At 42.8% G+C, this 15,227-nt stretch overlaps 1 protein-coding gene across 1 annotated transcript in view; it reads left to right on the top strand.

Moving 5' to 3' along the window:
- COL21A1 (collagen type XXI alpha 1 chain) overlaps positions 1-15,227 on the top strand; it is a 384,255-nt gene that overhangs the window by 178,189 nt on the left and 190,839 nt on the right. The window contains exons 8-9 of the mRNA XM_075864141.1: positions 2,094-2,102; positions 2,382-2,465. Coding sequence (XP_075720256.1) covers positions 2,094-2,102; positions 2,382-2,465 — 93 coding nt within the window. The remainder of the gene's footprint in view (positions 1-2,093; positions 2,103-2,381; positions 2,466-15,227) is intronic.

The raw sequence follows: 15,227 nt of genomic DNA, 5'->3' as shown, positions 1-15,227 counted from the left end.
ACTGCTATTGCTGAGTCCAAAACTTGTCGTAAAACTGAATGTTTAGCAAGACACAACTGACATTTTTTATTTTAAAGTATGGTAGGAAGGTATACCAAATATCCTAACAATTATTTTAGCCTTATTTAATTGCCAAAATATCCACCTCTCTTTTTGTTAATATTACAGGTACATCCATAAAATCTTAAGTTATTAATTTGTTCACAACCTATTATAGCTGCAACAAGCAAGTTCTAGACAGAAAATGCCCCATAAACAGTGCTAGACAGAGAGTACCCCATAAACAGCGTCATTGTACCAACAATGCAGGAATAAGGTACTTTATTGCATAATAACCCTGCACACTGCAGCCATTGCACAATCTGGGCTCCACTCATGTGGCCGCAGATACACTTTGAATGTCATATGTGTTGGAAACAAGCTAAGTGAAAACCAAGACCGTGTCCATTGATTTTGACTGGCAGACCAATGCCTAGGGCACAACTGCATCTCCTGCCTAGGAAAGAGCATTGTTATATCTCTCCTTGTGTCATTGGAAAGAGATTATACACAATTCTGTTATTCACAAAGAATTAGTGCACAAATTGGTGACTACATGCAATATGCTTGTCATAGTCTGGCGATATGTGGCTTCCGGTCAGTGGAAGAGTGGAGCTTTACAAGGGTAGAGCCTTTGCACCAGGACTGCAAAGTACCCTAATTAGCCACCAATAACTGAATGCTTTACTACTAGATACTAGGGTCCAGATATTGTTCTAGTGGATCAAAGCACTATACAAGAATGAATCTAAAGGAGCGGTTAGGGTGGAAACTAATCAATGTATATACTATATCCCCATGGGGACTACAAATACCCTAATTCTTCTTCCCTCTAATAAAAGTAACTCTTCTTACTTTTATGTAATCCCATAAAGAGCTAAAAAAATAAATAAAACATAGTTGTAGCATTTTGCCCTAATCATCTGGGTTATATTGGTACGCTAAATTGCATTTTTTCCACATGGGATTCACAGTGTAGCTGCAGTCCACTGACATCAACTATATAAAGCAGGATTGACATGACCTTTGTTGACACAATTAGAATTTTACATAGCGGTGTATGTATTTGTTGCCCCCATGGGAAAATTCTGTATGCATGAGTGGTTTACACATAGAGGCAAATAGCACAATGAGTGAATCATCTATCTATCTATCTATCTATCTATCTATCTATCTATCTATCTATCTATCTATCTATCTATCTATCTATCTATCTATCTATCTATCTATCTATCTATCTATCTATCTATCTATCTATCTATCTATCTATCTATCTAATCTATCTTAGATACAAAAATAGAATCCAGCAGCACAGGCTTAAATGAAAGGGGGTGCCAGCCTTAGGGATCTGACCACTGTCCCTCTAGACAAAAAGACAGCACATAGGCAGCACTCACAAAGGCTTATAATGAAAAAAGAGGGTGTTTTATTGACCCCAAATGTGCAACGTTTCGGCTCACACAACCTGAGCCTTTCTCAAGCTTGAAAAAGGTTCAGGTTGTGTGAGCCGAAACGTTGCACTTTTGGGGTCAATAAAGCACCCTCTTTTTTCATTATAAGCCTTTGTGAGTGCTGCCTATTTACGGCTTTCTATGTCTGTCTGTCTGTCCGTCCGTCCATCCATCCATCCATCCATCCATCTATCTACATACAAGAGACATTGTTTCATCTGAGCTGTGTACTTTGGAAATTATATAGTTAAAACACTGTGTGCCAGTGCTTATGAATAACTAGGGAATTGTCACACTGTATAATAGCGGGTAACTATGCATTGAACTCTATACTATATACTGTATCACTTTGCCACTAAATATTGTGTGGTGTACCTATTTGATATAGTACGTAAGTATATGTACTATACTCTACAGTGAGTGTGCATAAAGTGAATACTGTAGCAGTAATAATATTCCCAACCTAGCAATTTTATAATTTAAGTTAAGTTTTAAAGATGAAGTGTTGAATTTACAAATGTATTATAACTTATATTTCTTTTCATTACATACTAATTTAGCATAAAGAAATATATATGTATTAACCATATTTTTATTTTTCAGAATGGAGAGGTATGTGACAGATTTTTTTTTTTTACAAAGAGCAACAAGGTAATATTTTGACTGTTTTAAGGAATATAGTAATAATACGGTAATGTAATATGTAATATGGTAATAATAATTTGAGTGTGTGTTTATATTACAGTTAGGTTATAAATAATATTTACCAGTGTCAAATATTTAAGATATTTTCATAGAAATATTAAATGCAATATGTTAAAAATATAAAAATTGAATAAGCTGAAATATATATTTGGAATAAAAAATATATTTTCCTTGCTCATTTCCCAGTGTTTAAATGGTCCAAGTGATGTTGGCTCAACAACCGCTCCCTGCATTTGTCAGCCTGGGGACAAAGGACCTCCTGGTCCCAAGGTAAATGTAGTTAGATTTTCTTACCATCATCTGGATTATTATAAGATTATGATACTGTAGCCATTATATGTATGACGACATTAATAGGAATTGAGAAACAGAATTGAAATATAAACATATTGAGTAACTTAATGTGTAAACCACATATTTCGAAAAACGTAAAATAAAATCAGTGAGGTCTGCTTTTAAGTGAACTTTTTATCTTGCATTAATGTTCTGGGAAAGAATCTCATGAATGTGAATGAATGAAGAAATGTGGATAGCCAAAAGGAAATATCGCTTAAAATGTCCAAAATAAACAATAATAAAAACACAAGCTTTTACTGTGTTCATATATATTTTTTAATGCCAGTATGTAGAAATGCTCAATAGTCAATTGTTACCTTAATGTTGCCAATACTGACTAATATATAAAGGCAGGGATTTGGGGAGGTATGGTAGATTATAACCTAATATTTAAGAAACACAGTGTACGTGCCTTATACCATGGCGTAATGTAACTAAGCTTTATTAGTGCAGGCTGCTCATATTATTATGCTCCAAATAACTGTTAGAAGCTAAAAAATATGCTCTTTTCCAGGGGCGGTCTACAATGGTCAGTTCAGGGAATTGAAAATTGACACGTTAATGTACTACTGTAGACTTATAGTGAATCTCCACTTGAACAATACCTTTTCAGAAGTTCTGGCAAACCAAAAGATAAATACATTTCTCATATATACGTAAGGCTCTTTTACATGGGCCAATTATCAAGCAAACGAGCGTTCAATGAACGATCGTTCCCGAAAATTGCCCTGTGTAAACAGCGAAGCAATCAGCAGATGAACGTTTTATATGTCCAAAATATTATCGTTGTTGACAGCACAATAAAAATGTATGGGGACGAGCGATCGGAGTAACTAGCACTCGTCCCCACACTAGCTACTTGTATGGAGCTGTCTCGTTGATCGACGCTCATTGCACCGGCCAAAATGGTCCGGTGTAAAAGTACCTTAACAGGTAAGGATTGTCCAAAATCGGAGAACTCCTTTACTCCTTTAAGTAGTTTCCTGTTAGATCTATAAAGTGTACTTGTTAGGATACTAAATTATGAAAATATCTATTGTCTAACGGTATTGAAATGGTGTTGTTTAACGAATCAATTTACTTGATCTCGCATACCACCGTAATAGTACATCCCCATCGTAAATGTATCTCTGCACATTAGCATACTGTTATAACATGCAATCAGGAGTAGGAGTGCAGCTGCCGCAGTTGGCAGGCTCTATCAGTGGAGATCTCTGATCCGTGCTATTGGACTCCATGTATGCCAGAATCCATTGAAGAACCCTACAGTTGTCTTTTAGAATTGCCATTTGTTAGGGCATACTTAGACATGCTTTAAAAACTGCCTGTATATTTTAATCCTTTATGGAATTAAAAAATAACAAAAAATAATGAAAAAAAAAACAATGGTGTAAATTTTTTTTGTATTTTTATTATTTCTAAGAGGTTTAACAATATTAGAAATATAGATATTATAAAATAATAATGATTATAATTAAACAAAAAAATGAAGCAAATTTGCAAACAGTCTTAAATCTGCCTACTTTCCTACTACACTAGTTTAGATGGGGCAGATGGAAAGGAGTTAACACAAGACTACAAGATCAGAGTATACTGGGTTTGTTTGCAATCTGTAAGCATGGAGACTGATAAAGTAGATCTTCATAGAAGTTGTTTAAACAAAACAGTTGGATTTATTATTATACAGTCAAGACCAGTGGCGTAACTACTGCTGTAGCAGCCGTAGCGGCTGCTATGGGGCCTGCAGCATGAGGGGGACCCCAATGACCGGAGACTCCGCTAGCAGCCGCTATGGCTGCTACAGCGCGACGCCACTGAAGGGGTTGTTCCTACAAAAGACATGCATCCTCTATCCACAGGATAGGGGATACATGTGTGATCTCTGGGACACCCAGCGATAAGGAGAATGGGGGACCGAAAGTCTTCCAAAGTTCTCCATGACAAACCTCGGACTTCCGGGGTCTGTCGGCAGCTCCATAGAAATGAAATGTGCACCGGTCATGCTTATTCACATGCGTGACCAGCGCTCCTTTCATTTTTATTGAACTGCGCAGACCCCGGAAGTCCGAGGTTTGTCATGGAGAACTTCAGGGGACTTTCGGTCCCCCGTTCTCCTTAATGCTGCCAGCAATCACACATGTATCCCCTATCCTGTGGATAGGGGATACATCGCTTCTGTAGGACAAACTATAGGCTGTTTTTTTATTTGGGGGGCTTGGGGGCTGTATGGCATTATCTACGGGGGGCTGTATGGCATTATCTACAGGGGGGGATGTAAGGCGTTATCTACAGGGGGGCTGTATGGCGTTATCTACAGGGGATTTTGGGGCTGTATGGCGTTATCTACAGGAGGGCGGCTATATGGCGTTATCTACAGGGGGGCTGTATGGCGTTATCTACAGGGGGTTTGGGGCTGTATGGCGTTATCTACAGTGGGGGTTTGGGGCTGTATGGTGTTATCTACAGGGGGCTGTATGGTGTTATATACAGGGGGGCTGTATGGTGTTATCTACAGGGGGCTGTATGGCATTATCTATGGGGGGGCTGTATGGCATTATCTACAGGGGTGGTTGTATGGTGTTATCTACAGGGGGGCTGTATGGCGTTATCTACAGGGGGCTGTATGGCGTTATCTACAAGGGGGGCTGTAAGGCGTTATCTACAGTGAGCTGTATATGGCGCTATCTACAGGGGGGCTGTATGGTGCTATCTATAGGGGGCGCTGTGTGGTGGAATCTACAGGGAGGCACTATCTAGAAGGGGGTGTTGTGTGATACCCAGGGGAGGGGGGCACCAGTCAAAAGTTTGCTATCGGGCCCAGTCTTTCCTAGTTACGCCCCTGGTCAAGACTATTTGCAAAGTTGCTTAATGATTCATTTCTTACTTTATATACTATGGAGCAATGTTGCAAGAACATAAATATCCATTAAGATGACAAAATATGTTAATATCTTTAATTTATATTTATATTAATTACATTGCATATTTTATTAACTTCATAAGTAATCTGGGACACTTCACTATATGTGTTAAATTGCTGAGATTTTCAATGAATAACAGTATTAATACTTATTATTATTATTATTATTAGTAGTAGTAGTAGTAGTAGTAGTAGTAGTAGTAGTAGTAGTAGCAACAGCAGCAGTAGTAGTAGTAGTAGTAGTAGTAGTAGTAGTAGTAGTAGTAGTAGTAGTAGTAGTCACATCATTAGTATACATATACTTTTTTTAATCGGACATACTCATTATTTGAATGAAACACATTACTGACTGGAAAAACAGTATAAGGTTAAAATTATTGCAGAAATTTACCATTGCAATTATTTGTTGCGTCACAACAACAGCATAAGGGAGAACCTTTTTGGCATTGAATCTCCTAAATGGGTAGCTAAGAGCTATTTGTAAAAGCCACAGAGTGCACTTGTTTTCCAAGAATCCTTTATTGGAAAATTTTCAAGTTGAAAAGATTTATTTACATGCCAAAAATCATTCTGCAACATGTTACCAACAAAAAAAATCTAGCAGATAGTACAGGATTTATTAAAAACTAAAAAAAACCAATATAGTTTCTGTCAAAATTAAGCTCAAACTTAAGATCGAGCTTTAAGTAAAATAAACTACATGGTGTCACAGGGTATGTGGACCCACTAGGCCGCCACACTGTAGTGGAGACGCAGCTGGCCTAGTCACAGTCTATACAAGAGTCAACAGAAGTTCGTAACACACGGGTACCTGAAATAGTCAAGACAGTGGCCGAGGCTTCAGCACGGATGGAGGTGGGTGCAGCAGGTTGCACCAGACATGGCGGATAATACTAGACGTGGCAGACGACACTGGATGTGGCAGACGACACTGGACGTGACAGAAGACACTGGACGTGGCAGAAGACACTGGACGTGGCAATCGACACTGGACATGGCAACGACAGCAGGTGCAATAGGACACGACTTCAACACTAATAGGCTCAGGAACAAGAACACAGCACGGGATACAGGATACAGGTAACAGGGCACGGGTAACAACTGGAATGGGAAAACACTAAGGGACCGTTTGCAAGACTGACATGGGATACACTAACAATGCTCAGGCAAGGATCAGAAGGGCAGGGCCCTTCTTATAGTCCAGGAAATCATGTGTAGTTGATATTGATGATTTCCAAATGTGCACGTGCTGGCCCTTTAAGACTGGGCACGAGCTTGCGCACGCACCCTACGAGACACAGCGGACCGGAGCAGAAGTGAGCGCTGACGTCTCCTAGGAAGGAAATGCGAGCCAGCGCCCACAGATCCATGGCTGCGGCCGTCGGGGGGTGAGTAAACCCAACGGCCTGCGGCCATGGACGCTACACATGGCTAAAAGTATGTGGACACCTGACATCACACCTACATGAGCTTGTTGGACATCTCATTCCAAAACCATTGGAATTAATATGGACTTAGGCCTACTTTTGTTTCTATAACAGCCTCCACTAGGTTTTGGAGTGTCTCTGTAAGAATTTGTGCCCGTTTATCTAAAAGAGCATTTGTGAGGTTAGGCACTGATATTGAAGAAGAAGGTCTGGCTCGCAATCAGCATTCCAATTCATCCCAAAGCTGGTTGATGGGGTTCAGGTGTCAGGTTTCTGTGCAGAAAACCCGAGCACCTCCACTCCAAACCAAACCATGTCTTTATGAGCCTCAATTCGTGCACAGATGAAAAGGAGAGGGCCTTCCCAAACTGTTGCAACATAGTACACCACAGAAGTATGGTCTATAATATTTTTGTATGATGTAGCATTAACATTACCCTTCACTGGAAATAAGTGGCCTAGCCCAAAACCTGAAAGACAGCCACAGACCTTTTATTCCTCCTCCACAAAATGTCATAGTAGGAACTATGCATTCCAATAGATAGCTTTCCCTGGCATCCTCCAAGACCATATTTTACCATCAAACTGACAGATAGTAAAATGTGATTCATCACTCCAGAGAACATGTTTCCACTCATCAAGAGTCCAATGGTGGCATGCTTTACACCACTCGACGCTTTGCATTGCATTGTTGATCTTAGGTTTGTGTGCTGCTGCTCAACCATGGAAACCCATTTCATGAAGTTTTTGAGCTGATATAACTTCCAGAGGCAGTTTGGAACTCTGTAGTGAGTGATGCAACAGAGGATGGGGGATTTTTATTGAGTTACATGCTTCATCACTGAGCTGCCATGCTCTGTGAGTTTACATGGTCTATCGCTTTGTTACAGCTGTATCTAGCTGTTGTTACTGCTAGATACTTCCACTTTACAATAATAGAACTTACAGTCGACCGGGGAAATTGGCAATGGTGGCATCCTATGACAATGCCATGATTAAAGTCACTGAGCTCTTAAAGAGGCTCTGTCACCAGATTATCACCCCCTATCTCCTATTGCATGTGACCGGTGCTGCAATGTAGATAACAGTAACGTGTTTTTTTTTTAAAACGTTCATTTTTGGCCAAGTTATAAGCTATTTTATATATATGCAAATGAGCTTTGAAATGTACAACTGGGCGTTTTTTTTTTCGTTATGTCCAACTGCGCGTGTATTGTGTTTTTAACTGGGCGTGTTTATGTGTATGACGCTGACCAATCAGTGACCAATCAGCGTCATACACTCCTCAACATCTGCACGCTCCTCTCCTGAAATATTCTGTGCTGCTGTGAACTCTGCTCTTACCATTACGTAGCTCTCAGTCTGTTACCTCTCCTCCACGCCTGTCCTCAATAACACCTTCACATGATTGGCAAGTCACCACCCCGCACAAGATCCGCACGCTCATCTCCTGAAATACTCTGTGCTGCCTTAAACTCTGTGGACAGGTCAGGATCCTGTTTTTTTCTAATGCTGCTGAGGAACCCGCTCGATCCACTATATAAAGCTGCGCCTCCATCCTCTTCTGCCCCAGTCACTTATTCCCAAGCACTGTAAACTTTCAGATTGGTTGCGCTGTGAATATTCGGAGAACATGATTGGTTTATGTGCAGGGTAATGAACATACAGACAAGCAGTAGAAGACTGACTAAGGGCTGAGCATTTCATTGAATTCAGTCTTCTACTGCTTGTCTGTATGTTTATTACCCTGCACATAAACTAATCACGTTCTCCGAATATTCACAGCGCAACCAATCTGAAAGTTTACAGTGCTTGGGAATAAGTGACTGGGGCAGAAGAGGATGGAGGCGCAGCCTTATATAGTGGATCGAGCGGGTTCCCCAGCAGCATTTAAAAAAAAACAGGATCCTGACCTGTCCACAGAGTTTAAGGCAGCACAGAGTATTTCAGAAGCCGCGTTCTGCTCCCGTAGGTAAACGGGGTAGCAGCACTGCGAAGACCGCACGGAGGATTCACCGGCGGTCAGGATAGAACGTAGCAGCTAGATGAGGGGAACACACCCAGCTGCTAAGTGAGACACAGCAGGGCGCGCTTCCATCACAACCGTGCTGTTAGCTATACAACTGACGGCTGTCAGCCGTGCAGTAGGATCTTGTGCGGGGTGGTGACTTGCCAATCATGTGAAGGTGTTATTGAGGACAGGAGTGGAGGAGAGGTAACAGACTGAGAGCTACATAATGGTAAGAGCAGAGTTCACAGCAGCACAGAACATTTCAGGAGAGAAGCGTGCAGATGTTGAGGAGTGTATGATGCTGGCTGGTCACTGATTGGTCAGCGTCATACACGTAAACACGCCCAGTTAAAAACACAATACACGCCCAGTTGGACATAACGAAAAAAAAAACGCCCAGTTGTCCATTTCAAAGCTCATTTGCAAAAATATAAAATAGCTCATAACTTGGCCAAAAATGAACGTTTTAAAAAAAACAAAACACGTTGCTGTTATCTACATTGCAGCGCCGATCACATGCAATAGGAGATAGGGGTTTGAGAATCTGGTGACAGAGCCTCTTTAAGTACAACCATTGCTACTACCAATGTTTGTCTAAGGAAGCTGCATGCCTGTGTGGTTGATTTTTGCAACAGTTTGCAATTGTGTGGCTGAAACAACTGAACACAAAAATTAGGAGCGGTGTCCACATACTTTTGGCCAGATAGTGTATATCAGGGGTCTCAAACACGCGGCCCTCTAAAGCTTCGGCATGAAAGCAGGCGGTACTCCTTCATGAAATCATGAAGGAGCGCAGTCCCTTTCCCGTGCTGCTGGATCTTTGGTAATAGCTGAGCAATGGCCACACAGCCCCCTGTAGATAGTGCAAACCCAATGTAGATTATGCCCCACACACCCCACCCTCCATAGCTCCATTGGGGCTTTCTCTTGGAGTGGAATCCCCAGCCAGAGCGTTGCCGACGCTCGGGCCGGGGATTCCTCTGCTGGAGGAGCCTCTGAAGTCACTGTCCATATATGGACAGTGACTTCTGGGGCTCCTCCAGCAGAGGAATCCCTGGCCCGAGCATCGGCAATGGGGAATTCGGTCCAGGAGGATCCCCAGATGTCACTATCCATATATGCATTGTCTAGGGGAGGTGGCGCTATCTACAAAGGGCACTGTGGCATTATCTGCAAAGGGCACTGTGGCATTATCTAAAAAGGGGCTGCCCAATCTTGACAGTCTTGTGTCTGCAGGGGCGTAGCTAAAGGCTCATGGGCCCCGATGCAAAAATTCTTACTGGGCCCCCCCCCCGCAAACTTCTCATGGCCGACGGTCCGCCGCTTTCAGCTGCATCGCTGGGTCTCCTAAGTGACCCAACAATGCAGCACTAGCAGCCAGGGGCGTCACTAAGGCTGGGTTCACACACCCTATTTACGGACGTAATTCGGGCGTTTTAGCATTGAATTACGTCCGAAAATGCGGCTCAATAGCATAGGCAAACATCTGCCCATTCATTTGAATGGGTCTTACGATGTTCTGTGCCGACGGTCATTTTTTTTACGCGCCGCTGTCAAAAGGCGGAGCGTAAAAAAGACGCCCGCGTCAAAGAAGTGCCTGTCACTTCTTCAGACGTAAATGGAGCCGTTTTCCATGGACTCCATAGAAAAACAGCACCAATTACGTCCGTAATGGACGCAGCGAAAGACGCCTCAACATGCCATTACGGCTGAAATTACGGTGTTGTTTTCTCCTGAAAACAGCACCGTAATTTCAGCCGTAACAGACGCTGCCGTGTGAACATACCCTCAGGGCTTAAAATGTCAGGGAAATAGCCCCAATACATATGTGTCCGCCCCCAAAAAAATGTGTGTATAGGAGACAGCATAGCATATCTATAGCACTACGACCCTATAAACTATGGATAGGATTAGATACAGTGGCTCAGCAGACAGTATCACACATGATAGGATTAGATACAGTGGCTCAGAAGGCAGTATCACACATGATAGGATTAGATACAGTGGCCCAGCAGACAGTATCACACATGATAGGATTAGATACAGTGGCTCAGCAGACAGTATCACACATGATAGGATTAAATACAGTGGCTCAGCAGACAGTACCACACATGATAGTATTAGATACAGTGGCTCAGCAGACAGTACCACACATGATATGATTAGATACAGTGGCTCAGAAGGCAGTATCACACATGATAGGATTAGATACAGTGGCCCAGCAGACAGTATCACACAAGATACGATTAGATATAGGGCCCAGCAGACAGTATCACACATGATTGGATTAGATACAGTGGCCCAGCAGACAGTATCACACAAGATACGATTAGATATAGGGCCCAGCAGACAGTATCACACATGATTGGATTAGATACACAGCTCAGCAGACAGTATCACACATAATTGGATTAGATACACAGCTCAGCAGACAGTATCACACATGATTGGATTAGATACAGGGCTCAGCTCGCTGACATTGCGGCTCCAGCGCTGGACCCAGGGTAGGTAAGAATAATAATTTTGCTTCTTTATGTGTTACTGATTATTTTTGTGTGTTTGTGTTTTTTTTACAGGTTCGGTTGTTGGACTTCGGATACGAGGACTTCAATGACGGCGTTTTTTTATTCTCAATAAAATGGTTAATGAGGATTGTGTTTTTTTATTTCAATAAAATATTTTTTCTATGTGCTTGTATCTTTTTAAACTTTATTATCACCGCCATAGTAATGGCCACCGGCTGATTGACAACCTCCATTACTAAGGCGGGGCTTAATGTTAGCCGTTGCAGAGGCTACACTAACCCCAATTATTACCCCGGTACCCACCGCCACCAGGAGTACTGGGAAGAGCCGGGTACGAACCAGTACCCGACCATCTGTAGTGACGGGCAGGCACCGGGGTGGCCGCAGGCTGGTAGTATTAGGCTGGGGAAGGCCAAAAACAGTGGCCCTTCCCACCCTTGTAATGCTGCCTGCTGCTGCTGTGTTGTATCTGGCTGGTTATGAAAATTGGGGGGGACCCCACATCGTTATTTCCAATTATTTTCCCCCCCCATTTTTCATAACCAGCCAGATACAATAAAGCAGCAGCAGCCTAGCATCACCAGGGTGGGAAGGGCCACTGTTTTTGGCCTTTCCCCTCCTGATAATACCAGCCTGCAGCCACCCCAGTGGCCAACCATCACTACAGATGGTCAAGTACTGGATGGTACCCGGCTCTTCCCAGCACCCCTAGTGGCGGTGGGTACCGGGGTAATAAAGGGGGTTAGTGTTAGCCTCTGCATCGGCTAACACTAAGCCCCGCCTTAGCAATGGATGCTGTCAATCAGCCGGCGGCCATTACTAAGGCGGTAGTAATATAGTTTAAAAAAAACACAAAGACATAGAAAAAATATTTTATTGAAATAAAAAAAAACCCACACAACCCTCATTAACCATTTTATTAATAAAAAAAAAGCTGTCATCGAAGTAGTCCTGGAATCCGCCGTAGTCCAACGACCGAACCTGTAAGAAAACACACAAAAAATGATTAGTAACACATGTGTTAGGCTTAGATACAGGGCCCATGTGTGATACTGTCTGTGGGACCCTGTATCTAAGCCTACCACAACGTAGGCTTAGATACAGGGTCCAGCAGACAGTAATCTTATACAGTATAAGATTACTGTGTGCTGGGGCCCTGTATCTAAACCTACAGTGTGGTAGGCTTATATACAGGGCCCATCAGACAGGATCACACATGGGCCATGTATCTAAGCCTACCATGTGATTGGCTTAGATACAGGGCCCATCAGACAGGATCACGTATGGGCCATGTATCTAAGCCTACCATGTGATTGGCTTAGATACAGGGCCCAGCAGACAGGATCACACAATCTGTGATCCTGTCTCATGGGCCCCCTAAGCCTGCTACATCGTAGGCTTAGGGGTTGTACAGTCCCTAAACATTGATGGCCTATCCTCAGGATAGGCCATCAATAGCTGATGTGTCTCTCGGGACCCGCAAATCAGCTGTTTTGAAGTGGCCGCAGCACTCGTACGAGAGCTGCTTCCCCTTCATTTCACTACTCGCCCACACTGTGAATCGCTAACACGGATTCACAGTATGACCGGAATGAAGTGACAGGAATGAAGGGGAGCAGCTCTCGTACGAGTGCTGCAGCCCCTTCAAAACAGCTGATTGGCGGGTCCCGGGAGTCGGACCCCGCCAGTCAGGGCTAACCTTACCTTCCTCTTCGGCCGCGGCGGGAGTTCTGTCGTCTCGATGCTGTGCGCAGCGCATAGCGCTGTGACGTCATGCGCTGCGCACAGCGCTTTACGTCAGGACCTCTGCTGCCATCCGGAACCAGGAAGGTAAGTAAAGTATGTTACTATAGTAACAGGGGCCCGCGGCCCGAGTTACTATAGCAACTTTTTTTTGATGTGGTGCGGTGGGCCGTGGGCCCCCCTGGCTTCGGGGCCCGGTCGCAATTGCGACCGCTGCGACCCCTATAGCTACGCCAGTGTGTGTCTGCCAAACGCTGCATTTAGCGACACTTAAATTGGAAAACTGGATTGTTAAAATAAGCACGTGGAGTAAACTCCCAAATTTCCGTTAAATTTAGACCTCGTGGTATTATTATAATCATGTAGTATTTTTATAGTATTTTGAATAATTAATTGTTTAACACTAATTTAGTATTGTATCAAATTTGAAAGTAATGTGGGCCGTCAATTTTTTTTTATGTGCGCCCCAATTACCAGGCCGAGTTTGAGACCCCTGGTGTATACCCCTGTGCCCCACACAGAATGATGCCCCGATAGTGTCCCATGCAGTATTATGTCCAAAAAGTTCCCCCACGCATTGTTATGCCTCTTTAGAGCCCTGTATCGTGCCCCTATAGTGCCTCCCCACACAGTATAAAGCCACAATAGTGCCTTCCCCCATAGTGCACTCCCACAGTATAATTCCCCCATAGCACCCCACATACAGTATTCCCAATAGTGCCCCCACACAGTATAATGCCCCCATAGTGCCGCCCCCACACAGTGTAATACCTCCATAGTGCCTTCTAAAAATAATAAAACAAATATTCACTTATCCCGGTACCATTGACGGATGGAGGAGATGCCTCTGTAGGTCTACTCGGTTTGTGCCTTGTGCGGCAAGGTGCAGGCAGGCATAATGACATCACTGCATCGCGCCTGCGCACCAAGCTGCTCACGGCAGTCACAGAGTGAGTGATAGAGCATGGAGCTGACTGCTCCCTGCTCCACCATTGTATTCCACTGTATCTGAGTCCAGACGTAGATACTGACGAAACCTGGAAGTGCTGCCAGCCTCCAGGAAAGTTTGAACATTTCCCTGAATATGGCACAGTCCCACTGGATCTTTAATGATTAGGTATGGTTACATTATCTTATGATTTATCTGGTTTAATAGTACTGGGACACAAAGGGAACTGGGTGTGCATGGAAAGTGATTGAGTGGGGATAGCGACGTTGCTTAACGTTACAGTATTTGACCAATTTAAATACCCAGTTAGAGGAAAAGCCACTAGTAAAAGAGTGGTTGCTCCTCTTGCTTCAACGAGGTGTGTAAGTTCAAATCCTCTTGCATACCTTTAAGGTACGCTCACACGGTATCTGTACAAAGCAGAAAAATACTCTAAAAACTAGGCTTTTTTAGGCAGATTTGACAAACATTTTTGAAGTGTTTCTTCAAAGCATTTTTGTCATTGTCCATAGGAACTGTTCAAAATCTGCCTCAAAAATGCACTTATTTTTACGAAACAGCAGCGTAAAATTATGCCTCGTATGCACTACCCGCCTTTTAACCATTGAACAGAATGGTAAGCTGTTTGCAGACGTTTTCAAGGCATATTTCGAAGCATAATGTGACCGTTTTACACTCTGAAATATGCCTGAAATATTTATTTTGTTGTTTGTGTGGTTGATACAAAGAGCAATTTAACCCCTTCCCTCTTTAGCCACTTTTGACCTTCCTGACAGAGCCTCATTTTTCAAATCTGACATGTTTCACTTTATGTGGTAATAATGTTGAAATGCTTTCACCTATCCGGGCGATTCTGAGATTGTTTTCTCGTGACACATTGGACTTTAAGATAGAGGTAAAATTTGGTCGATACATTCAGTATTTAATTGTGAAAAACACGAAAATATAGTGAAAAATTGCAAAAATTAGCATTTTTCTCAATTTAAATGTATCTGCTTGTAAGACAGGCAGTTATACTACACAAAATTGTTGCTAATTAACATCCCCCATATGTCTACTTTAGATTGGCATCGTTTTTTGAACATCCTTTTATTTTTCTATGACCTCACAAGGCTTAGAAC

This window comes from Rhinoderma darwinii, chromosome 4 (assembly GCF_050947455.1).
Source record: "Rhinoderma darwinii isolate aRhiDar2 chromosome 4, aRhiDar2.hap1, whole genome shotgun sequence".
NCBI classification, from domain to species: domain Eukaryota; kingdom Metazoa; phylum Chordata; class Amphibia; order Anura; family Rhinodermatidae; genus Rhinoderma; species Rhinoderma darwinii.
Note: the sequence above shows the minus strand (reverse complement) of the source record. Positions and strands in the feature narration are given on the sequence as shown.